Here is a 24,728-nt window from a genome sequence, read left to right as displayed (position 1 = left end):
GCGGTAGTCCGAAAAGGCAGCCGCGCCGGAACAGGAGAGAGGGCGGTCGCAGCCGAATAGGCACGGCGGCTGGGAAGAAAACGCGACCCACATAATGAACCCCTTAACAGGCACCCCCTTTTGAGGATCCAGGGACGAAGAAAAAAAAATAAAAAATAAAAATACTCACCTTAGACATCCCACGCCGGTACTAACCTGGAAAAAATGAGACGTCCAGGGAGCTGATGGACGTCCTCGTCTCCTCCAACCGACAGGCTCTGGTGGGCGAGTGGGTGGGGGACGGAGCCAGGACCGGACTTCTGAGCACGCTTGTGTGCTAGGCTCTTGGTCCTGGTGAGGGATCTATGAGGATACGGGGTGGCAGTACACACCGTACTCATAGTCCGATTGTGGGATTACAGGTGTGACTGTTCACCCTGTATCCCTCCGGAAAACCTGAAAAGAAACGACGCACATTGAGGTAGATAAGGGTCTAATGAAAGACCCGTGTCCACCTCCTACTGACACTAAGCTAAACTGAAGAGTATAATGCCAGTCGGTGGGGTGTACACTGCAGAGGAGGAGCTAACTTTTTTATTTGCATAGTGTCAGCCTCCTAGTGGCAGCAGCATACACCCATGGTTCCTGTGTCCCCCAATGAGAGGCGATAAAGAAAAGGGGTGCACAAGCCAGATCAGAGTATGGAGAGTGGGGAAAGCATCAGGGAGGGCAGAGAAAACAGCTTGTATGTAGGAAGAAAAGCAGATGATGAGGAAATCACTCCAGGAATGAAGGTGTGCTGATGAGAGCTAGTGAAGACAGCAGAAGGTTGGATACACACAGAGCTCACATCCAGCCTATACTACTGGGAGAAACATTCCCACAAGAAGAAAAATCTGACTTGGATCAGGCTAAAAACTACATATCAGGGAGTCTGAAAATGAATGCAGACTGAAAGTTAGAGCAATAACTACTGACTTGATAAAATAAAAAATTTCATCTTAAAATGATGTCTATCGACTTCAATTTCTTTTTTATGCTATGGTTTGCAGTCTTATTAATGTTTTAACAGTGACACAAACTAGATATTTAGGAGCCATAAATAAGAATCACTAAGACGGGCTGCACAAAATATCTACATACCCTTAGTGCAATCTTCATGTTTATGACACTGTTCGGACCGGAGTTATTCAGCTGAAACCTCCGATTTATGGTCAGGTCTTCGCTGGTCAGCAGCTGACTCAATGGGATCTTCAGGTTTCCCATAGAGCTCTGATGATATTCATCCTTCACCTGTAAGAAAGAACACAGATCAGCAAAGAAAGGATCAAAAAAACACCTCTGTAGCGCAATGCCGTAGCGGACACTGGTAGGCTTTGCTCCAATATTACCATCATTTTTACAAGATCCATATTATTATTATTATCCATGAGGAGCCGTCATGGTCTGTTCCTCCTTCCGTTGACTTAAAATGGAATTATCAGATCTGCATTGATGGGAAGGAACGAATGGAAATATGGAGAAGGCCTTGGCCGGCGCTACTGGTAGAGCTCATACAGCAGGATGGTAGAAGTAACTAGTAAGTTGTAAGTAGTCCCCCACCAACTAAACTTTTTCTTACAAAATTTATAAAAACCTCGATATATCTCAATCCAAATTGCATGCTAGGTCATCCAAATGTAAGAACCCCCTTTTATTACATCTACGTGGTCTAAAGGCCAGCTGGCCAAGGCTCATCTAGGTGGAACAAATCCATTGCCCTTTTGTTTGTCCTATAGTAATTGTGTGAAAATTGCAATTGTTTACTGGAAAAAAGTTCACATTGGAAAGAAAATAACGAATATTCGGAGTGATTAATTTTAGGTGGAAAAAAAACCAAAACGTTGAGCCTGGTGGACACATTGGTTTGGTAAGCTGTACAGAAGATGTCCTGGGCAGCAATTAATTAACTGTTGGGTACATTGACATTAGAAGGCACTGACAGACTGACTGACAAGAAAATCGCTAATATCGGTTTCCTTGACCCTAGTGACTTTTATTGAAGTATTTAATGAGCATGCTCACATCTGGGCAAAGACCATAGAGAAAGGAGGTGGAGGAGGTGAGCTGTGACATCACTTATCTAGGATGGCGGATCCTTTGTTATCTACGAAGTAATATTGCTTGTAATGATAATGAGACTGCTGAAAAGTCTTCTGTACAGAATAGGAAGCATATTTCAAGTATAAGGACATAATACTTTACATTTACCAAACGCACAAATGAGCGATATCACTAGAAAGTGCGCTGGTAAAAAAAAAAAAAAGAAAAAACATCATAGAAAAGACAGATGGCAGAAGCTGAATACAGGTGTGAAAGGTGCGGGCGGCCCACGCTTGTTTGTCCTGTTGTCTTGCCAGCAGGAGACAACACAATCAGTCCTGTATTGTTGGAGCAGCCATAGGGGGACAGCATTGTACAGAACGACCTACCTCTATGTCAAGGTCTTGTCTTTTAGGATTGTGGACATAGAAAGTAAATGTTTGTTCCCACACTGGCTCAATCGTTTTGTATTTTACCTGCAGATAAGAAAAAAAAGATATAATCCCATATACAGTTATAGGAATGATGTTTGTTATTCTTAAAATATTGTTATGATGTTGAAATGGAGCGGCTATTCCTTATACGCAGCCGACAAGAAAGCTCTACACAGTTCCTTTAACCCTTATTAGAAAACATAGGGAATGTGTGATAACAATGTGACCTATTGTATCAGGTTTTTTTTATATATGTAGTGTTTATACATATACATACCGTATATACTCGAGTATAAGCAGAGTTTATCTGCACTTTTTTGGCGCTGAAAACGCCCCACTCAGCTTATACTTGAGTGAGGGTCCAGAACATGGAGGGGAGCGGCAGATCACAGGAGGCAGGAGCCGGCGGCTGCGGCTGACACTGTGCCCGCTGCTAAAGAGAAATGAATATTCACTGCGCTGGCACTGAATATTCATTTCTCTGTAATAGCATGCACAGTGTCAGCCACAGCCGCCGGCTCCTGCAGCTGCCGGGCGGTCATGTGTGCACGCTACTTAAAGGGAACCTGTCACCAGGTTTGGCCGATAATAGATACGGCCATCACCTTTCAGGGCTGATATACAGCCTTCTATAATGCTATATACACCTGACCTCAACCCGACCTGTAAGAGAAGAAAAATAACTTATTATACTCACCTGCGTGGCGCTCCGGTTCGAGGGGTGTCACTGGTCTTGGTCTTGCGCCCCCCGCCGGGAAAGGTCAGGGAGGCCCAGCGCCTGCGCACTGCACTACTTTGCTCTGTCCTCAACAGGGCAGATAATTACACCTTCACAGGAGCGCGATGCCGGGGAGCCTGTGTGGATGACGAAAGGACGCGTCATCCACATGAAGCAAGAAGGAGGATGGGGATCATAAAAAGATGGGAGGCGCCGGACCAAGACCAGTGACACCTCTCGAACCGGAGCGCCCCGCAGGTGAGTATAATAAAAGTTATATTTCTTCTCTTGCAGGTCGGGTTGGGGGCAGATATACAGCATTATAGAATATTGTATATCAGCCCTGAAAGGTGATGATCTCATTTCACATTGGGCAAAAGTGGTGGCAGGTTCCCTTAAAGAAAAATGTGGATTTCTCTGGAATAAGACATCGGATCAGTCGTCGTTTTAGTCACCTTCCTATAACCTACATGTGTCCATATAGACGGCTTAGGAGAGTTGATCCTACTGATAGGTCATTTTCTGATGACACATTCCCTCTAATTAGCAATGAATATTCACCCTATAAAAGGTGGCCATTCTCTAAAGTTGCTCTTACATGCTAACTGCATACACATGGCCGCTAGTGGCCGTGATGCACCTGCACTAGCCAGTGTAACTAATGGTTATAGAAGAGCATTAATTGCAGACGTGTAGGTGCAAAGTCTTCTCTAAATGGAGACATTGCCCATATTATAGATTCATTTTAAAAGACAGAAGACACAAAGGTGAAGGACGAGTGTCCACCCTTCAATGAAGATTAGGGGGAGCCATGATGTTTCCCTATGCCAGACACCTCGTGACAACCATCGTACTGTTGTCACTGGTGCCATCCTCGGAGCCCCATCTTACCTTGCTTTCTTGCACAGTGTGACCCACAGAAAACACCACAAAGGGATTAGGTGTGCTGCCCATTTTCTTCCCTGACTGGAACGGAACCAAAAAAGGCAAATATTACACGGCTTGACGCGCCAACAATCGGGGCACACATTAAACCAAGTTATTGTAGAAAGCAAAACTTGCCATTACATCTGATAAAATAACATTTCTTTCATTCCAAATGAAGTTGGACAAAGAAACACAGATGTAAATGCAATAAAATAAAAATAACAGCAAGCCCATGCAGGTTAGCAATGGGAAAGACGCCATTGGAGGATGTATGCAGGAACATAAATGTACAAAGCTTCCGAGCTGCACAATTGTACATTCGTGTAAAAGAAATAGCGTAAATGGCGGATGGGGAAATTAGAGATTGTCAGGAAGCTCTGGTTCTAGCTTACGCTGCTCCGTCCTGGCGAGATCTCTTGATCGTGAGGAAGGATCATCTGTGGTAAAGTAGACCTGTCACTACACATAGCGGAGACAGCCAACCACGGTCATTGCCCACCTAGATAATGGCTATGGGCCTACTGGTCTTCATAAGAGTGAGGCGCCTCAATTCTGGGGAGGGGGCTCTGTTTGGGAATTATTAGAACTTCTGATGTGAGGCATTAATGGAAACCTTCAGCTTAGATAACCACTAGTGATGAGTGAGCATGCTCGGGTGCTAACAATGTCTTTGGCGTGCTCGAAAAATATGCTTGAGCCCCCGCGTCTGTTAGACAGCCACAACACATGCAGGGACTCTTTTTGTCAGGCAATCCCTACATATAAACAGCGGAGACACATACATGCCCGGAGACTCGAACATATTATTCGAGCACGCCGAAGACAGACACTTGGTTAGCACCAGAGCATGCTCGGATAACATCTTACCAAGAACGTTCACTCATCACTAAGAACCACCCATTTCCAGGACCAAGGAGGTCTATAAAATGGCCCCCAAATTTCTATTACTGGAAATCCAAAACTACACGCTGAAGCTCTGCTCACATCTGCAGTACTATGGATCCAACACAACATTATGCATTCCCAAATGGGAGCTGTAAGGAATTCTGCTGTCTTAGACGCAGAGACACGAACCTTGGTGGAGTCACCGGATTCACCTGCAGATATGTGCAGAGGCTATGGGAGACGTCTTGGAATCAGTGGGGGTCCGACATCAGCAGCGTGATGTTTTGGCATTCTATAAGACGATCAGTTTTGTTTTTGTTTTTTTTTACATTTCCCCTTGCATGGGAAAAAATTTAAACTTGGTTTTCCAAGTTTCTAAATAATTTTTTTTAAAACTAAAGAGAACCTGCCACTTACCATAAATATGTACTTTTTCCTGGTGTGAAATCCACGCTGTTTTTCTTGTGTTCTTGCGCCTCTCCGTTCCCGACATATGGCCTCTTCTTCCCAATAAAAAAAAATGTACCATTGTTGGCCAAGTAGATGTGCTCATCAACTCTTCTCTATGAATTTATTAAAAAAAATATAAATATATAAAAAAATAATAGATTTATATTAAAGGGAAGAGAGGGCCATATCTGAGGAACAAAGAAGGGCCGGTGAAAAAGAAAAAATGCGGAAAACAGCGGCATTTACACCAGGTGAAAAAAAATACACATTTATTGTAACTGACAGGACAGCGGTAAATTTACCATTAGCTTCTCACACTTTTGTGAATGAGTTTTGTGAAGTATTTTACATTGTATTTGTGCAGTATAAGGCAATGTAATAGATACTGAAATCTAATAAAGGGGTTGTCCAGGATTAGCTGCTTTTTTCCCGAAAAACAAGAGGCACAACTGTTCGCACTTTGCGTGTTAGATTGTAACAGCTCCACTGAAATAAATGGGGCTGAGCTGTAATATCAGACACAACCTGTACCCATGTGTGGCGCTGTTTCCGGAAGTAAGCAGCCATGTTTTTTCTAATCCTGGACAACTCTTGGGAGGAAGTACCTAAACAAAAATATTAGGAAATTTCCTTTTTTTTTTCCCCCCCAAGTTACCCCACATATTTGCACTGGCCAAATTAATCCTTCTGTAAGAAAGACCCGGACCTTTACTCGGGAAGCTGCAGGGATCAAACTCTTTGCAGACCCTTAGGACAGAGATTGGGGTGGCTTCATCCTGGCCTTTCTGGTGGGGTCCATCATGTATGCAGGATATCTGATGCATGCCCGTATGGTGAGCACTGTCCATGCGCTCATATCCATGAATATAGGTGCGGTTATTACCTTCCATGGGCCAAGCTCTATGCAGGTTAATAAAGCACCGAGTACCTATCACCCACCCATAGGGGCGGCCGCTGCTGTACCCATGCCGGTCTATCAGTCCGGTGACTTGATTCATACAGGTCGCAGCCACAGTAGGTCTGCTCCCTGTTCACACACGATTTGGCGTAGTGCCGTAACCACTGCGGGTGGGTGATCGCCCATCTGACATACTCATGCCCACTTGCCTGTGACCTTACGGGAAGGGTTGTGCGTGTCTTATACATAGATTACGCTCATTCTATGGATTTACCCCTTAAGGTCCAAAAGGGTTTAACTGGATTGTTTTACCTTTTTAGCTTTGTCAACAGCAGACTTCTTCATGCCATCCTGGTTAAGCTCTAATGGATTATTCTTATGACAGGGAGAGATGAACACACTCAGGGTTAATAAACCAAGCTATTGAGGATGCTCCAGCAGGTTAACCACAGGACGACACGGGCACAGGACACGGAAAGACAAATGCGACATATTGACACAGGACACAATGTGGACAATAGGAGAGAGATGTTCCAGAGGCAGCAAACTACAGACACAATCGGATCTCTGCTCAGGTTCGCTGATGGGTGCAACAGAAAAACAACACTCCGATCCAAAACTTCACATGGTAAAAAGCAGGGGGTCAAGACCACGCCGGAGGACAGCCATCAGCAGAAAATCACCTATTGTTTAAACCGGATTTTTTGTGTTTATGTATATATTTATCACAATCTTTACAAAAATAAAAAATAAAACAAAAATTAGCAATCTTACAATTTTCTCACTGGCCACTGGGGCATTCTTAGATTCATACTTCTTGTCCTGTTTTCATCAAGGTTCCTTATCACAGGCAGGATTACAATGACAGGTAACACCTCTATACAAAGCTGATCCTTCCTTCACAATGACCTTGGTACAGGCTCAGATGCTTCAATACAAGAGAGTAGGGTCTGTTTTTTTTCAGGGAACAACACATGTACATTGTGGCTAATGTACATGTATTGTTTCCTGAAACAGGAATTTAGAGTTTAAAAAAGCCCCAGTGAAAACTGCAAGATTTCTACTTTTTATTTTTAACACAGATTGTGATAAACAAAACATTACCATAATACATTTAGCACAAAAATTTGATTTAAACTCATAGCTCATTTTCTTAGGATAGCTTCCCTTTAAAAGAAAATAATGAGTTCAATCTGACCTACTTAGGCATTTGTTCATCGTAAGGGTATGTGCACATGGGGCAGATGCTGAAAGGTGTGCCAAATCTGTAGTATTTCCATAACGGAATCTGCAACAAAATAATCACAGCTTGGAACAGGTTTTCAGCAGCAGATCAGTCCCATGTGGACATTTCCCTAAAGCTCCATTTCTGGGACAAATTGCAAAATCCTGCAAACATGGCAAGTCCCTAATATAGAAGAACTTCATTATTTCTCTGCCTTTCCAATGAGGACACTTGAAATGAAGGAAACTTTATTGGCTTTTCATATCCAGAAGACCATTTGCCATTCTCTAAATCATATATTAAAGCCGCCCGTCTTGTCTGAGGCAGATGTCACCTGCTATGCCGGTGGGTGTAGGACGGGTCTCTTCACTTCTGGTCCACTTTGCCTTGGAGGGGAGCCGTAGCCGGAGCTCACAGATACGCTGGTCGCTTTGCCACTGGGATTGCAGAACAGCAAAAAGCGGCTATCTCACACTTATTAGGGGGGGGAGGGGGGTGTCAGAACCGATAATAAGGACATCATTTGGAACGTGGTTTTGTTTTTTTCTTACACTTGACAGATGCTACATGGAAATGCATTATCAGCCATTCCCATAAAAAGGAGCAGTAATTTATTGCTTTTTCCCCCAATTGTCTTGCAAGGTAATGAGCATTACAAAACTGCTAATAATGTAACGTCCTAATTAGTGATGAACACAAGTGCTCGTTACAAGAGTTTGCCCAAGGGTGCTCGGGTTTGCACAGAGTATTTCAGGTGACCGAGTGACATGTTCTAGTCTCCGCGGGTGCATGTTTGACAACTGTTGGACAGCCACAAAGCATGCGGTGATTGCCCGGGTTTGTCAGGCAATCTCTACATTTTGTGGCTGTTCAACAGTCGCGAAACATGCAGCCGCGGAGAGTAGAACATGTCACTCGACCACCCGGCAATACCCGAGCACCCTAGGCAAACTCAAGTAACGAACACTTGAGCTCATTACTAGTAGTGACGAGTGAACGTGCTGGAATAAGGTGTTGTCTGAGCATGCTCGGGTGCTAACAAAGTGTCTTCGACGTGCTTGAAAACCATGTTCCAGTCCCCGCGGCTGCATGTTTCGCCGCTGTTAGACAGCCACAACACATGCAGGGATTACGGTACCTGTTTGTTAGGCAATCCCTGCATATGTTGCAGCTGTCAGACAGCTGCTAGATATGCAACTGCGGGGACTCGAACATATTATTCAAGCATGCCGAAGACACATGGTTAGCACATGAGCATCCCAGCACGTTCGCTCATCACTAATCCTGATATTTAGTCCTAAGTGGCTATATACACCGCTAGGCTTTGTGTATCATGTTCCCAGGACAGATTCCAAACTGCAAATTCTTAAACTCCGAATCGTAACATACAACATTTATGGAGGATTGCTTAGTGTCACTTCACTTGGTTGCTATTGAGGACATGCTGAAAAACATGCACTGTAGTCACACATGCATGTCTATTGCAGCACGCGGCAGCCGCCACCAGGAAACTCACAAATAATGTTCTATACATGGAGGAGGTGTTCTCACAAAAGATCAGTCCAGAAGCCTTCCTCTCTTTTAAGTAGCCACACCCCAAATTCCCCTCGTAGATACTCTTGAAACATGAGAATGAGGCAAGGAAGCAAAGAATGACCAAAGCGAAGCAAAACAATAATAATAATAATGATACAATAAGCAAGTGAGCAAACAAAGACCACGAGTAACAAAACAATGGAGGAAGTGATGGAACAAATAATACAGAACTGGATGGAAAAAAGCTGTAAATGGGATCAAGCGGTTAATAATTATGTGACAGAAAGAATTACGGTAAATGCGTGATTGTTATTCTACAAGGCGTTGGCTCCAGAAGCATCTTGGCATTTCCAGCTGTTGTCTGATCTGGGCAGAATACGTGACCATTGGGATTTCGTCAACAAAAATCATAGCGGCTTTGGAAATTTTCTCAGCAGAAAATTTGTAGCAAAAAGGGTGAAATCTTCACCGAACAGCCTCATAAATTAACATACAAATGTCCAATCCGCAGCTGCAGACTTCTTCCAAAATGGCAGCATCCTTCAGACGCTGTGTTAAAAGCACTACTTCTAGAGGAGACCAACGGTGAGGTATAAAGCCACCATATAGCAGCACATTGAGTGGGCAAGCGCGGTATACAAAACCGCAAGAGCTTAGTGTGCCGCCAAATACCTTCCTTTTGCATTTATTGCCCTGACGGGACCATATTAATCTTTGTACACTTTTTTTGTTTTTGTTTTTTTTACTTTCAGAAAATCCGCAAGCATGGTACAGTAGTGTGTGGTCTCCCTTGCAATGATGACCATGACTATGTGATGAATGATGTCTGGTCACTACACTGCATGAAAATAATAGGATTGTAATCAGTTCCCAAAATAATAATAATAATAAAAAAAAAAAAACAGTCAAGGACAGTACTCCATGGCCCTGAGAATCGGTCAAGGACAGTACTCCATGGCCCTGAGAATCGGTCAAGGACAGTACTCCATGGCCCTGAGAATCGGTCAAGGACAGTACTCCATGGCCCTGAGAATCGGTCAAGGACAGTACTCCATGGCCCTGAGAATCGGTCAAGGACAGTACTCCATGGCCCTGAGAATCAGTCAAGGACAGTACTCCATGGCCCTGAGAATCGGTCAAGGACAGTACTCCATGGCCCTGAGAATCGGTCAAGGACAGTACTCCATGGCCCTGAGAATCGGTCAAGGACAGTACTCCATGGCCCTGAGAATCAGTCAAGGACAGTACTCCATGGCCCTGAGAATCGGTCAAGGACAGTACTCCATGGCCCTGAGAATCGGTCAAGGACAGTACTCCATGGCCCTGAGAATCAGTCAAGGACAGTACTCCATGGCCCTGAGAATCGGTCAAGGACAGTACTCCATGGCCCTGAGAATCGGTCAAGGACAGTACTCCATGGCCCTGAGAATCGGTCAAGGACAGTACTCCATGGCCCTGAGAATGGCCTCCTACGTGCCGGCATCTCCGGCTCCTCGTTACATTAGCCAGCCTGGTGTGATGTTGTCTGTGCGTCATGATGCAATATTGAAATCCCGCCAGGCCGGCTAATCTAAAGAGGAGCCGGAGATGCCAGCAATTAGGAGGCAATTCTCGGGGCTCCCGTCCAGCAGCCATGGACTACTGACCATGTCGCTGGACCAGGGGGGTGGAAATCAGTCTGCTCATCTCTAGCAGGAGAATTTCTACTAATATTTTCCAGATAAAACCAAGTGATAAAATTCCTGTCTGAATATAAGGAAGGAATATTTCATTTATGGAGACAAAACTCGATAAAGCAATGCCTAGAGACACATGTTGCTTACAGGTAAATTTCTGGCCGAATCCAGGTACAATATAAGCACAGCTGCAGAAAGGCCGTCGTCTGCCTGGTCTTTGTCAGCTTTAATGCTGGTCAGTACCTACAGGGTTTAATAAAAAAAAAAAGAAATAAAAAAGTTGAATAAAGTCGTAGGCCTATGGTGTAGAGGGCTCATACACCTCTAATAGGAGGCTCTGGACAAAACACCAATATGGCCACATACATGAGCCCCCATAAAGAACACAGCTCCCCAATATAAGCAGACTATACAGTAATCTGTGATCACGGCTGTGTGGGGCGCATACCTTGTCCAGGTTCTCGGTGGTGGACTTTGGAGAAAGCCATTCAAGCTTTAAATGGAGTTTTCCCGACGTAGCTTCATCAAGAGTAAACCACTATGAAGACATGAAGCCGTGCAGTCACCTCTGCCCATTACTTGTATGAGAACAGTATAATCATTATCTCCTTTAGCCTCAATGAGTTCTGCCAAGATTTTTACTGATCATTGTGAGAAGTGCTAAAAACTGAAGCTTAAGGGTAAGTTCACACAGGGCGTTTTTTTAGGCTACGTTCACATTTGCGTTGTCCGGGGCAGCGTCGGCGACGCAACGCACAACGCAAACAAAAACGCATGCAAAACGCATTGTTTTGTGACGCATGCGTCCTTTTTTTGACATGATTTTGGATGCAAAAAAAATGCAACTTGCTGCGTCCTCTGCGCCCTGACGCTTGCGCCAAAAAAGACGCATGCGTCACAAAACGCAAGACAACGCATGTCCATGCATCCCCATGTTAAATATAGGGGCGCATGACGCATGCGTCGCCGCGGCTGCGCCCGATACAGCCCCGCAAAACGTTAATGTGAACGTACCCTTAGCTGCTTTCTTATGCTAATTTTCAGCTGCTTTTTCCAGTACCAGCAAAGCCTATGAGCTTTTAGAAATCTCATGCACACACATTGGCTTTTTGTGTGATCAGTATTTTTTGCTTTGCTGCATTTTTTGGACATAGGGCATGTCACTTCTTTCAGCATTTTTGCTGCGTTTTTTCACCCATTGACTTGAATGGGTGTTGAAAAAAAGCAGCAAAAACGCAGGTATCATTATTTGCTGCGTGCTTGCTGCTGAAAATTAAGGACATTAGCAGGGACAAAGGAAAAAAAACGCACCAAAAAAACACATTAAATACGCAACAAAAAAGCAGCAAAAACGTACCTAAACCTGCGTTTTTGACGCAGCTTGTTTCCTGCCAAGATGATCAGGTTTTGTTGAAGAAAAAAAAGCAGCAAAAACGCCCTGTGTGAACTTACCCTAATGATCAGCCCTTCATGTATTTCCAGGAGCACAATGCAGGGTTATCAGAAAACATGCCCCAGACTCGTTTTATTCATGGCTAATAAAAAAAAAAAATTACCGTACTAAAATACGGAGACAGTAGGTTTTCTTTAGGCCTTTGTAAAGTGGTGGGGTGTTGGTGCGCTACCCGATAAGGAAAGTAGAACACACATCAAATCGTTAATTACTAGTGTGATGAGCGAGTGTGCTGGGATAAGGTGTTATCTGAGCATGCTCGGGTGCTAACCGAGTGACTCCGGCGTGCTGGAATAATATGTGCGACTCCCCTCGGCTGCATGTCTCATGTCTGTTCAACAGCTGCAACACATGCAGGGATTGTCTAACAGGAAATTCCTGAATGTGTTGTCGCCGTCCTAACAGCTGTGAGACATGCAGCTGCGGGGACTCACATATTATTCCAGCACGCCCGAGATACTCTGATAGCACCAGAGCATGCTCAGATAACACCTTATCCCAGCTCGTTCACTCATCACTAATAATTACCTATATTTAAAGTCCCGAATTGAAAATTGAGCCTTTGATGTGTGTTCACTTTCCTTATCGGGTAGTGCACCGACACCGCAGTCCCTGGACGGATTCTCTCCGGGTAATGTCTCCTGATCTCTTCACCCAATCGCCATTTTTACTAAAACCAAAGCGTCACCATAACCACAATTCTTCCACGCTTTAGACCGGGTTCAGATAAGAGTATGAAAAATTGGCCAATATTGATGCAAAAAAACAAAATGAACAATTTCATCCGTATGGTCATCAATTTTCCTATTTTACATCACTGTGACATCCATGTTACACATCACCAGTTAAAAAAAAATGTACAAGACCAAATACAGTTTCCTATATTAATAATTGCAAGGATGCAATAAGGATGATCCGTATTGGATCTGTGGTTTTTTTCCCCACATATATACTTGAACGGGCAATACTGCGATTTATTTCACACGGACATTCAGTTCTATTATCTGAGCAGCTGAATAGAAAATCACTGGTCCGTGTGTAACGCAGACAGCACTCGTCATAATACATCTGAATGGTGACATAAAGCCTGCGATCTGGAGGGAGTCCGGCTGTGATCTGAGAGCACATGGTCCGTGAGACAGCCGGGACCCCGCATGCTGCCGGTGCTGGGAGGAGACGGCAGATCACTTACCATGCGGGACATTTTTGGTGCAGGATTTCTCCATACAGCAGAGAAGAAGCCATACAAGACATGGGAGGCCGGAGAGACTCCGGTACATGGAGACATACAGATATATGTGACATATGAGCTCTGCCGATGAATACTCCTAATGTAGAGTGTGAACGTAGCCCAATACAGTCCCCGAAGGCACCAAATGGCCACTTACCTCATCCACCACTCTCTCCTTCTCCACTTCAGCCAAATCAATCAAGAGGCTGAAAGAAAACCAAAAATGTTTAAGGCGCTGACTGAAAAATGTATTTCCTGTCCTTCATTATCTTTCTGTGAGGGACTTTTCTCTATTATTACATGTTAGTGCTGCGGACATTATACCCATTTGTGACTCACAGAGGAAGGATTTAGATTTTATAGAGTTTCTAGATCAACGGAAAAAAAGAGCCAAATCTCCTCAAAAAAAATATTACAATCTTCCCGATTTCCCTTAGAAACTCACACCCTCCTCCCTGGGTCCAGCTTCGGCTTTCTGTCTGCAACGGAGACGTCACAACTTCGGTAAAGCCACTGAGCTCCGTGATATATACTGAGCTCGGCGATTGGCTGCAGCAGTGATGTACGCTGAAGTCGTGAGGTCTCTGCTGCAGCTAAAACACAAGGAAACAGAGCAGATGGGTAAAGCTGGCGCTGGACCTGGGGAGGGTGACTATCTCCTATGTTTATAGTTTATCATATATAAAAGTGTTTTGCTATGGAAAACCTCTATAACATAGAATCTCTGGGGAGCAAAACTAGAAGTTCCCATACAGCGTATAAGGCTCAGGAATGTGACAGCTATCCTCAGAACGCCTCCATATAAGTGCATGTGACAGCTATCTTCAGAACGCCCCATATAAGTGCATGTGACAGCTATCCTCAGAACGCCTCCATATAAGTGCATGTGACAGCTATCTTCAGAACGCCTCCATATAAGTGCATGTGACAGCTATCTTCAGAACGCCTCCATATAAGTGCATGTGACAGCTATCTTCAGAACGCCCCCATATAAGTGCATGTGACAGCTATCTTCAGAACGCCCCCATATAAGTGCATGTGACAGCTATCCTCAGAACGCCCCATATAAGAGCATGTGACAGCTATCCTCAGAACGCCCCCATATCAGTGCATGTGACAGCTATCCTCAGAACGCCCCCATATCAGTGCATGTGACAGCTATCCTCAGAACGCCCCCATATAAGTGCATGTGCCAGCTATCCTCAGAACGCCCCCATGTAAGTGCATGTGACAGCTATCCTCAGAACGCCCCCATATAAGTGCATGTGACAGTGATCCTCAGAACCCCCCCACGTAAGTGCATGTGACAGCGATTCACAGAACCCCCCATATAAGTGCATGTGACAGCGATCCACAGAACCCCCCATATAAGTGCATGTGACAGCTATCCACAGAACCCCCCATATAAGTGCATGTGACAGCTATCCACAGAACCCCCCATATAAGTGCATGTGACAGCTATCCTCAGAACCCCCCAAATAAGTGCATGTGACAGCGATCTTCAGAACCCCCATATAAGTGCATGTGACAGCTATACTCAGTACACCCCCATATCAGTGCATGTGACAGCTATCCTCAGTACGCCCCCATATAAGTGCATGTGACAGCTATCTTCAGAACGCCCCCATATAAGTGCATGTGACAGCTATCTTCAGAACGCCCCCATATAAGTGCATGTGACAGCTATCTTCAGAACGCCCCCATATAAGTGCATGTGACAGCTATCCTCAGAACACCCCCATAAATGTGCATGTGACAGCTATCCTCAGTACACCCCCATATCAGTGCATGTGACAGCTATCCTCAGTACGCCCCCATAAATGTGCAGGTGACAGCTATCCTCAGAACGCCCCCATATAAGTGCATGTGACAGCTATCCTCAGAACACCACTATATGTGTGCATGTGAGCACGATCCTCAGAATGCCCCCATAAATGTGCATGTGACAGCTATCCTCAGAATGCCCCCATATCAGTGCATGTGACAGCTATCCTCAGTACGCCCCCATAAATGTGCATGTGACAGCTATCCTCAGAACGCCCCATATAAGTGCATGTGACAGCTATCTTCAGAACGCCCCCCATAAATGTGCATGTGACAGTGATCCTCAGAACCCCCCCACGTAAGTGCATGTGACAGCTATCCTCAGAACACCCCTATATGTGTGCATGTGACAGCGATCCTCAGAATGCCCCCATATAAGTGCATGTGACAGCGATCCTCAGAATGCCCCCATATAAGTGCATGTGACAGCGATCCTCAGAACGCCCCTATATGTGCATGTGACAGCTATCCTCAGAACGCCCCCATAAATGTGCATGTGACAGCTATCCTCAGAACACCCCCATATAAGTGCATGTGACAGCTATCCTCAGAACGCCCCCATATAAGTGCATGTGACAGCTATCCTCAGAAAGCCCCTATATCAGTGCATGTGACAGCTATCCTCAGAACGCCCCTATATCAGTGCATGTGACAGCTATCCTCAGAATGCCCCCATATCAGTGCATGTGCAGCGATCCTCAGAACGCCCCTATATGTGTGCATGTGAAAGTGATCCTCAGAACCCCCCATATAAGTGCATGTGACCACGATCCTCAGAATGCCCCCATATAAGTGCATGTGACAGCTATCCTCAGAACGCCCCCATATAAGTGCATGTGACAGCTATCCTCAGAACGCCCCATATAAGTGCATGTGAAAGCTATCTTCAGAACGCCCCCATAAATGTGCATGTGACAGCTATCCTCAGTATGCCCCCATATCAGTGCATGTGACAGCTATCCTCAGTACCCCCATATAAGTGCATGTGACAGTGATCCTCAGAACCCCCATATAAGTGCATGTGACAGCGATCCTCAGAACCCCCATATAAGTGCATGTGACAGCGATCCTCAGTACCCCCATATAAGTGCATGTGACAGTGATCCTCAGTACCCCCATATAAGTGCATGTGACAGTGATCCTCAGAACCCCCATATAAGTGCATGTGACAGCGATCCTCAGAACGCCCCTATATGTGTGCATGTGACAGTGATCCTCAGAACCCCCCATATAAGTGAATGTGACAGCGATCTTCAGAACAACCCCATAAATGTGCATGTGACAGCTATCCTCAGAGCCCCCATCTATGTGTGCATGTGACAGCTATCCTCAGAACGCCACCATATAAGTGCTTGTGACAGCTATCCTCCGGACGCCCCCATATATGTGAACGTTCCCGCTGAGTGTTCACGTGTCCTCTCTGGGAAGAGCAGAGTAATTTGCTGTCAGATACATTTTATCTGTCCTGAGGGAAAAAAAAAAAAAGGATTGGGCATTAACAATTAAATTGAACATTGATGTGTCAGGAGCCCTCATTGGATGGTCAGCAAGACCCTCAGAAATTGTTGAGGACGACCATGTGTGGGGAGGAGAGCTTTTAACAAGGACATTAAAAGAGTGTCCTGTGGTAGGAGGACAAGTATTGGTTCTGTTCTGGACACATAGCTGATCCTAGTCCATGCCTGGAAACTACTGTTCTGTGCTGTGGAGTCGGTGTCGGTATAAAGTGGACCAACTCAGACTACTGAAATATATAATACATTGGGTACAGTAGTACAATGCAGTATGTGCTGAATATTTTTTCAGAATAATTTGGGAAAGTTATAAAATGTCCTATAAATGCCTGTTCTGCCCCTAATCGAAGGATCTCAGCTTTAGTTGAGATGAGTCTGTGCTGCACTTTATGTACATGCTCAGTAGTGACCAGGGCTGGGAGGTCGGAGTTGAGATGAGTCTGTGCTGCACTTTATGTACATGCTTAGTAGTGACCAGTGCTGGGAGGTCGGAGTTGAGATGAGTCTGTGCTGCACTTTATGTACATGCTCAGTAGTGACCAGGGCTGGGAGGTCGGAGTTGAGATGAGTCTGTGCTGCACTTTATGTACATGCTTAGTAGTGACCAGTGCTGGGAGGTCGGAGTTGAGATGAGTCTGTGCTGCACTTTATGTACATGCTCAGTAGTGACCAGGGCTGGGAGGTCGGAGTTGAGCTGAGTCTGTGCTGCACTTTATGTACATGCTCAGTAGTGACCAGTGCTGGGAGGTCGGAGTTGAGCTGAGTCTGTGCTGCACTTTATGTACATGCTCAGTAGTGACCAGGGCTGGGAGGTCGGAGTTGAGATGAATCTTTGCTGCACTTTACGCACATGCTCAATTAGTGATCAGGGGTGGGAGGTCGGAGTCTGCACTTTATGCACATGCTCAGTGGTGAAGCTCCTCCTCTACAAATCAGAGCAAAGAGGCACTGGGAAGGAATGCCTGCATTCATCTCAAGAACTGCTAGAGCGAACAGGAACACAAGATTAAGGCAAGTAAATAGTTTGATTATTGTATCATAATGATGATGAAAATCTTGATGTTACCATTTTACTATAGTAAACTTAATCACTTAAACATGAGCCATGTATGAGGGAGTTGGGGCTTTGGCTTACTGACTCCACAACCCTGCTACTGACCCTTGACTAATCTGAAACCTCAACCAGGAAACCTTGCAAAATGCAACAGGTAAAGAAGAAGTAACAAAGGAAATCGGACACTCACTTCCCCAAGAAATCATCTTTATCAGTATCTTCATCGAATAGCTCTATCTCCAGTTCCTGGCCCGGGTGCTCATAAATTAAAGCCTGGAAATGGGAAATGGTGGAAAAATTATAGATGCACAGAAAAGTAAAAAATTTCACCTGTGATGAAGTACTTTAAAGGGGTTTCCCATGAATAAAGCATATTTTAATTAGTAGATCTCTGAATAATAATAAGTTCTGCAATTGGAGGTGTTTTAAAAAAAAAAAATGTTCCTGTGCTGAGAAAATCTTATAAATGTGCTCCTGCTGTGTACTGTGTAATGGCTGTGTGACCGTACAGGGACAAGGTCTGATCATACCACAGCTCCTGGGCAGGGGAGGAAGCAAGAGAGTATACCGACATTACTGCGAGGGATCACAGCTGATTCTTTTTGTGAGATAAAAGATTTTCCTGCGCATTTTCAAGCATTTTCTGTATGGTCAGGTCATGTTCCTGCACGGTCAGACACAGCCATTACACAGAACACAGCAGGGGCACATTTATAAGATCTCAGCACAGGGACATATTTTTCAAACACTCAATTATGGAAAATATTGTTCAAAGATCTATTGATTAAAACTTAAGAGGTTGTCCAGTACTTTTCCATTGATGACCTATCTGATAGGCCGGGGTCTGACACATGCACCTCTGCCGATCAGCTGTTATCGGTATTGGCGGCCACCGGCTGGAAGTACTCACTTGCAGAGCTGGCATTCTTCTGATAGAGCACTGCACATCTGCCTTCCATTGACCTGAATAGGAGGTGTATGTGCAGCACTAAGCACCTGGCCACTACCAGGTAGCTGACACCGATAACATCTGATCAGGGGGCTGCCGGTCCCGGTCGATCACACAATCTAAGGATAGGTCATCTATGAAAAAAGTAGTGGACAACCTCTAACTTTGTTCGTGACCTTTATGGTCAGGGCATATACCGAGCTGATACAATGGCACATTTATTCAGTGTGTCCTCTAACGTTATCAGGTATAACACACAACTAGGTAAATTCCAAACTCACTGTGGATCAGTGTTCACAATCATCTATCAGACAATGAAATGATTTCATTCCTCCCTTATGTCCCAATCCTACAAATTCATTTATGAATTTCCCTAATACAGATCTCCCTGGTTACATCAACTTGTGCTGTATAGCTGCTCTTACTAACACTCCTAAGGACAGAACATTCCATGGCATCGGTCATTATGAAAGTTACGGCTTCTGCTCACTCAGTCTCGTGCAGAATACAGATAATGTATATCCGGAGTCTTTCCTCTTCTTGTCCATTCCTTCCATAGTCACAACCCTGGGTCAGAATAGAAGAGAAGAAGCTACTACTCTAACCGAAGCTCCACCTCTCAGCCAGCGAGCTCCACCTCTCAGCCAGCGAGCTCCACCTCTCAGCCAGCGAGCTCCACCTCTCAGCCAGCGAGCTCCACCTCTCAGCCAGCGAGCTCCACCTCTCAGCCAGCGAGCTCCACCTCTCAGCCAGCGAGCTCCACCTCTCAGCCAGCGAGCTCCACCTCTCAGCCAGCGAGCTCCACCTCTCAGCCAGCGAGCTCCACCTCTCAGCCAGCGAGCTCCACCTCTCAGCCAGCGAGCTCCACCTCTCAGCCAGCGAGCTCCACCTCTCAGCCAGCGAGCTCCACTGGAGAGAGAAGTGCAAGCAAATTCTAAGTGTTTCCTTTGGATTAATGAAATGGCTATACAAACATGGCAATATATAGGTGCCGATACATCACAGTGTTTACAGCAGAAAAAAAAACTCTTAGAATAGTTGCAAAAATAATGTGGCTTTTGGCATCGCCAGTTTCAAGAAGCTGTCAAAAGGCTGTGACTGGGGAGGAGCTGGGTCGTGACTATGCCGCCTGTCAACTTCATGGAAAGTGGTGTTTCTAATGCCAGAAGTGGAGTAACCATTCTAAGGCGCCAGATTCATAAAATAGCGTGGGCCTGTTAATGAATTCAGAGCATCTTATTTCTGCACGCTCCTCATTAACACTGGAATACGAAACACCAGTCTTAATAGGTTGGGGCCATTGTGTCCTCGGGCACATCTTTGCAATAATTCTACACCACATACCATTCACTATGTTTAACCTGAAATCTTTGTGAAGTCAAACACTACAATTACTAGAACATGTGAACACCTGAACCTGCCCGGCAGAGACCACCACCCGCACGTTCCTTACCTCATATACTTCATTCCACTTAGGGTTTAGATTCTCTTTGATGACTTTACTCTGGAACACCTGATTGCCAATCCTGATCACGCCGTACGGGTCCGACTTTCCCTTCACAAGCCCTTTCATATACGTGTCCTTCCACATCAAATCGTGAGCTTCTATAAAATGTATCCTCAAAACTCCCTGTTAATCATGAATAGGATGAATCAGAAAATGTGTTGGCTAGACGGAAAAGGAGGTCCAAGGAGACCCGATTTTTGGAAATGTGCTATATCAACAAGAATACTACACGCTAATACGAGACCCTCCATAATACCTGGGAATATAAAAAGGAGAACAAAATTTGACTAATACTTGTCATCTCTGACAAAGCAAAGCAAGGCAACATCAGAATAAAAAAATTTTTTTAAAATGTTAAAAAATTGTCAATCCCTGATAAAAATATTAACATTCAGACCAAGACTTGGCAAGAAACAGCCAGGTGGTCACCTAAAAGGTAGCCATACATGCAAGATAGCTGTCAGCCCAAAGCTTTCCCTCATGACCCCACTATAAAGATGGAATGGCTTAGGATACACGTTATTCAATGGGAAAGAGTTTATTTCACATTGGAACAAAGAATCAAGATCCAACATGCCCAATTCTCCTTGACAACTGGCATTGGTCTATTGACCGCCTTACAAAGCGGCTGCTGGGCTGATCCATCAAATCAGCAGGTTTTGCCAACATTTAGTCATATGGACACCTTTGGGTTGACTAAATGAAACCGTATGCAATCTATTCAATGGAAGGACCTTATTACATTAGATTATTATTTATCTATACGAATCTGAAAAATGTTTTAACAATTCATTAAAGATGGTTTTTCTTTTGTTTAGAAGAAGTTTGCAAATATCCTCATCAGGATCATCCATGTAAAACTAAAGGCAAGGGCAGAATGGCGCTGTCATACTGATTTAATACAGGCTTTTAGTGTAAAACCTAGAGCCAGGTTTTCTTTAAATGATCATGATAAATTTCAGTTTCCTCGGTGCTTCGTGGTGGGACTGTGGGCAGGGTCTTCGGCTCAGCCACGGCCCATCCACTTTGTTCCATTCATCATCAGGCATTCATTAAGATTTTGGGCTGGCGCTCTCGCCGGTGGCGGTCAATGACGAGCCAAGATCTCATTCTGCACGTGTCACCTCCCGACGCCATTGTCCTGAAGACCATTAGAGGACAATCTTGGCATGCGCCGATGCCATTTTCATGAAGACCGCCACCAGCGAGAGCACCGCCCACAGCTAAGATGGTGCCAGCCCAAAATTTAAATGAATGCATGATGAATTCAACAGAAGCAGTGGAGAGGCTGTGGCTGAGCCCTCTGAGCTGAAGAAGACCCCACGCATGGTCCCGCCACAAAGCACTAAAATCAAAAACTAAATCTATCATGAGGATATAACGAAAACCAGGCTGCAGATTTTTACACTAAAGGTATGTAGTAAATCAGTATGATAGGCCATTCTGCCCATACCTTTAGTTTCACATGGATGATCCTGCTGACAGGTTCTCTTTAATAGAGGGGGTCCATCAAACAATAAATTAGCTGTAGACCAGAGCAGCTACCAAGAGTTTGGAGGACCCAGCCTTCCCTGCAATACACAGATCGCATTCAAAAGGCAAAGTGTAATGCTTTATTTCCCCTGAGGTGGCGCTACAGGGAAACTGAACACTTACTAATGGGCTCCCTACCTGACTATGGCTGATCAGTGGGGTTTGGGTAGCAGGATCGTTTGTGATCAGCTTATCTTTCAGTAAGTAAAATGGCATTTTTATTTGCGTATTACTGTAGGAATGGCCAGGTAAGTACTAGGGCCATGTAAAAAACTCATTAATACACAATGATAAGCCTTTTCTTTTTCTACTCACCTTGGGAATAGGGAAGCGAAGCTGTGCAATCTGCAGATCACTCACAAGCGGCACAGTGATGCGATTTGGCAGAACCAAGTAGTTGGATATAATATCCAAAATTATAGTATCAGAGACTCCACTGTTCAAGAAAAAAAAAATTAAGTAACTTCACTTTTCAGTACCATGCACGACCATTATAATTATAGGATGTGAAACACATCACCTAGTCTTTGTATCACTGATCCCTACAGGGACCCTGCCGATTCCCTACAGGGACCCTGCCGATCCCCATACAGGGACCCTGCCGATCCCCTACAGGGACCCTGCCGATCCCCTACAGGGACCCTGCCGATTCCCATACAGGGACCCTGCCGATTCCCATACAGGGACCCTGCCGATTCCCATACAGGGACCCTGCCGATTCCCATACAGGGACCCTGCCGATCCCCATACAGGGACCCTGCCGATCCCCATACAGGGACCCTGCCGATCCCCATACAGGGACCCTGCCGATCCCCATACAGGGACCCTGCCGATCCCCATACAGGGACCCTGCCGATCCCCATACAGGGACCCTGCCGATCCCCATACAGGGACCCTGCCGATCCCCTACAGGGACCCTGCCGATCCCCTACAGGGACCCTGCCGATCCCCTACAGGGACCCTGCCGATCCCCATGCAGGGACCCTGCCGATTCCCTTTTGTTTACTGAACAAGTTCTGTCAATCACGGTGCAACATAGTTTACTCAAGTTTACTGAACATGTTCTGTCAGTCAGGAGAAGATAACAGTATTATGATTACTATTATTTTTGGGATATGCACAGCAAACATTCTTTCACTAGGAGTCAGTTCAATGTATGGAAAGACTGTTTTCATGCTTTGGTTCCTTTGCATTGATCTTTCCAAACTTCTGTGTGTACAGAACATTATAATTGGGTAAATAGAACCCTAATTTAACCCCATTTATAATCCATATGTGCATTATAATCCCATGTATATTCTCAATCCATAGTGACAGTGAAAGGGAGTCTGACACATCCAAATTGCTAACTAAACCACTTTGGCTAGTTTCAGACTAGCGTTTTGCTCATTGCTGAGCTGCGGACTTCCTCTGTGAAGCCCCGCACGCGGCCTGCATACCTATATTTATCATTAGGTACGCAGGTCGTGCGGATGTATGCAGATGCCTCCACATGCGTCGTTTTGACGATGAGACGACCCACGTCGAAAGCAGCTGGTTGGAACTTTTTTCTCTGCATTGTCACAACGACGCCTACCTCCACACGACCTGCGTACCTAATGTTAAATATAGGTACGCAGGCCAGATGCGGATGTAGGCGGAGCTAAGCAACGGAGGTGCGGCTGTGGGCGGGGCTTCACAGAGGAAGTCCGCAGCTCAGCAAAATGCTAGTGTGAAACTAGCCATACAGGTATTTAGGGGACTTAGACCTTAAAAATCATAGTATAGTTTCTATTGGTTAAATTGCCCCACAAAATGTGTATGCAAATGGAGAGGCTTTGGTGCACCCATGGTGGGGTGAAGAGCTCTGCACCATTATACCCTTCAATTTGCATGTGGAGCATGTCATATTGATTGACGCTGCCAGAACTTCGCTAGCGTCTACGCACAGACACTGAAGACAGTCACATAGTGGCATTGCCAGCTCTCAACCTTGGCACTCCTGGCCGCAGTACAGTTCCAAGGACGGTAGAAGACAGCGGCAATGACACTATGTGAGCGCGGCTGCAGACAGCGACAATGACACTATGTGAGCGCGGCTGCAGACAGCGGCAATGACACTATGTGAGCGCGGCTGCAGACAGCGGCAATGACACAGAGCGGCTGCAGACAGCGGCAATGACACTATGTGAGCGCAGCTGCAGACAGCGGCAATGACACTATGTAAGCGCGGCTGCAGACAGCGACAATGACACTATGTGAGCGCAGCTGCAGACAGCGGCAATGACACTATGTGAGCGCGGCTGCAGACAGCGGCAATGACACTATGTGAGCGCGGCTGCAGACAGCGGCAATGACACTATGTGAGCGCGGCTGCAGACAGCGGCAATGACACTATGTGAGCGCGGCTGCAGACAGCGGCAATGACACAGAGCGGCTGCAGACAGCGGCAATGACACTATGTGAGCGCAGCTGCAGACAGCGACAATGACACTATGTGAGCGCGGCTGTAGACAGCGGCAATGACAGAGCGGCTGCAGACAGCGACAATGACACTATGTGAGTGCAGCTGCAGACAGCGACAATGACACTATGTGAGCGCGGCTGCAGACAGCGACAATGACACTATGTGAGCGCGGCTGTAGACAGCGGCAATGACACAGAGCGGCTGCAGACAGCGGCAATGACACTGTGAGCGCAGCTGCAGACAGCGACAATGACACTATGTGAGCGCAGCTGCAGACAGCGACAATGACACTATGTGAGCGCCGCTGCAGACAGCGGCAATGACACTATGTGAGCGCGGCTGCAGACAGCGGCAATGACACTATGTGAGCGCAGCTGCAGACAGCAGCAATGACACTATGTGAGCGC

The 24,728-nt window shown here is 45.5% G+C and overlaps 1 protein-coding gene across 2 annotated transcripts in view; it reads right to left on the bottom strand.

Moving 5' to 3' along the window:
• ESYT2 (extended synaptotagmin 2) overlaps window positions 1-24,728 on the bottom strand; it is a 152,717-nt gene that overhangs the window by 22,199 nt on the left and 105,790 nt on the right. The window contains exons 8-17 of one of the 2 annotated variants that reach the window (XM_069729714.1): window positions 22,191-22,311; window positions 20,289-20,465; window positions 18,077-18,159; window positions 13,652-13,700; window positions 11,259-11,348; window positions 10,958-11,053; window positions 6,686-6,748; window positions 4,105-4,179; window positions 2,451-2,537; window positions 1,123-1,272 (exon numbers count right to left, since the gene is read on the bottom strand). In XM_069729714.1, coding sequence (XP_069585815.1) covers window positions 1,123-1,272; window positions 2,451-2,537; window positions 4,105-4,179; window positions 6,686-6,748; window positions 10,958-11,053; window positions 11,259-11,348; window positions 13,652-13,700; window positions 18,077-18,159; window positions 20,289-20,465; window positions 22,191-22,311 — 991 coding nt within the window. The remainder of the gene's footprint in view (window positions 1-1,122; window positions 1,273-2,450; window positions 2,538-4,104; window positions 4,180-6,685; window positions 6,749-10,957; window positions 11,054-11,258; window positions 11,349-13,651; window positions 13,701-18,076; window positions 18,160-20,288; window positions 20,466-22,190; window positions 22,312-24,728) is intronic. The other variant, XM_069729713.1, reaches the window with a different exon arrangement.

Source organism: Ranitomeya imitator, chromosome 6 (genome assembly GCF_032444005.1).
Source record: "Ranitomeya imitator isolate aRanImi1 chromosome 6, aRanImi1.pri, whole genome shotgun sequence".
NCBI classification, from domain to species: domain Eukaryota; kingdom Metazoa; phylum Chordata; class Amphibia; order Anura; family Dendrobatidae; genus Ranitomeya; species Ranitomeya imitator.
The sequence above is the reverse complement of the archived record's forward strand: the minus strand, read 5'-3'. Positions and strand labels throughout refer to the sequence as shown.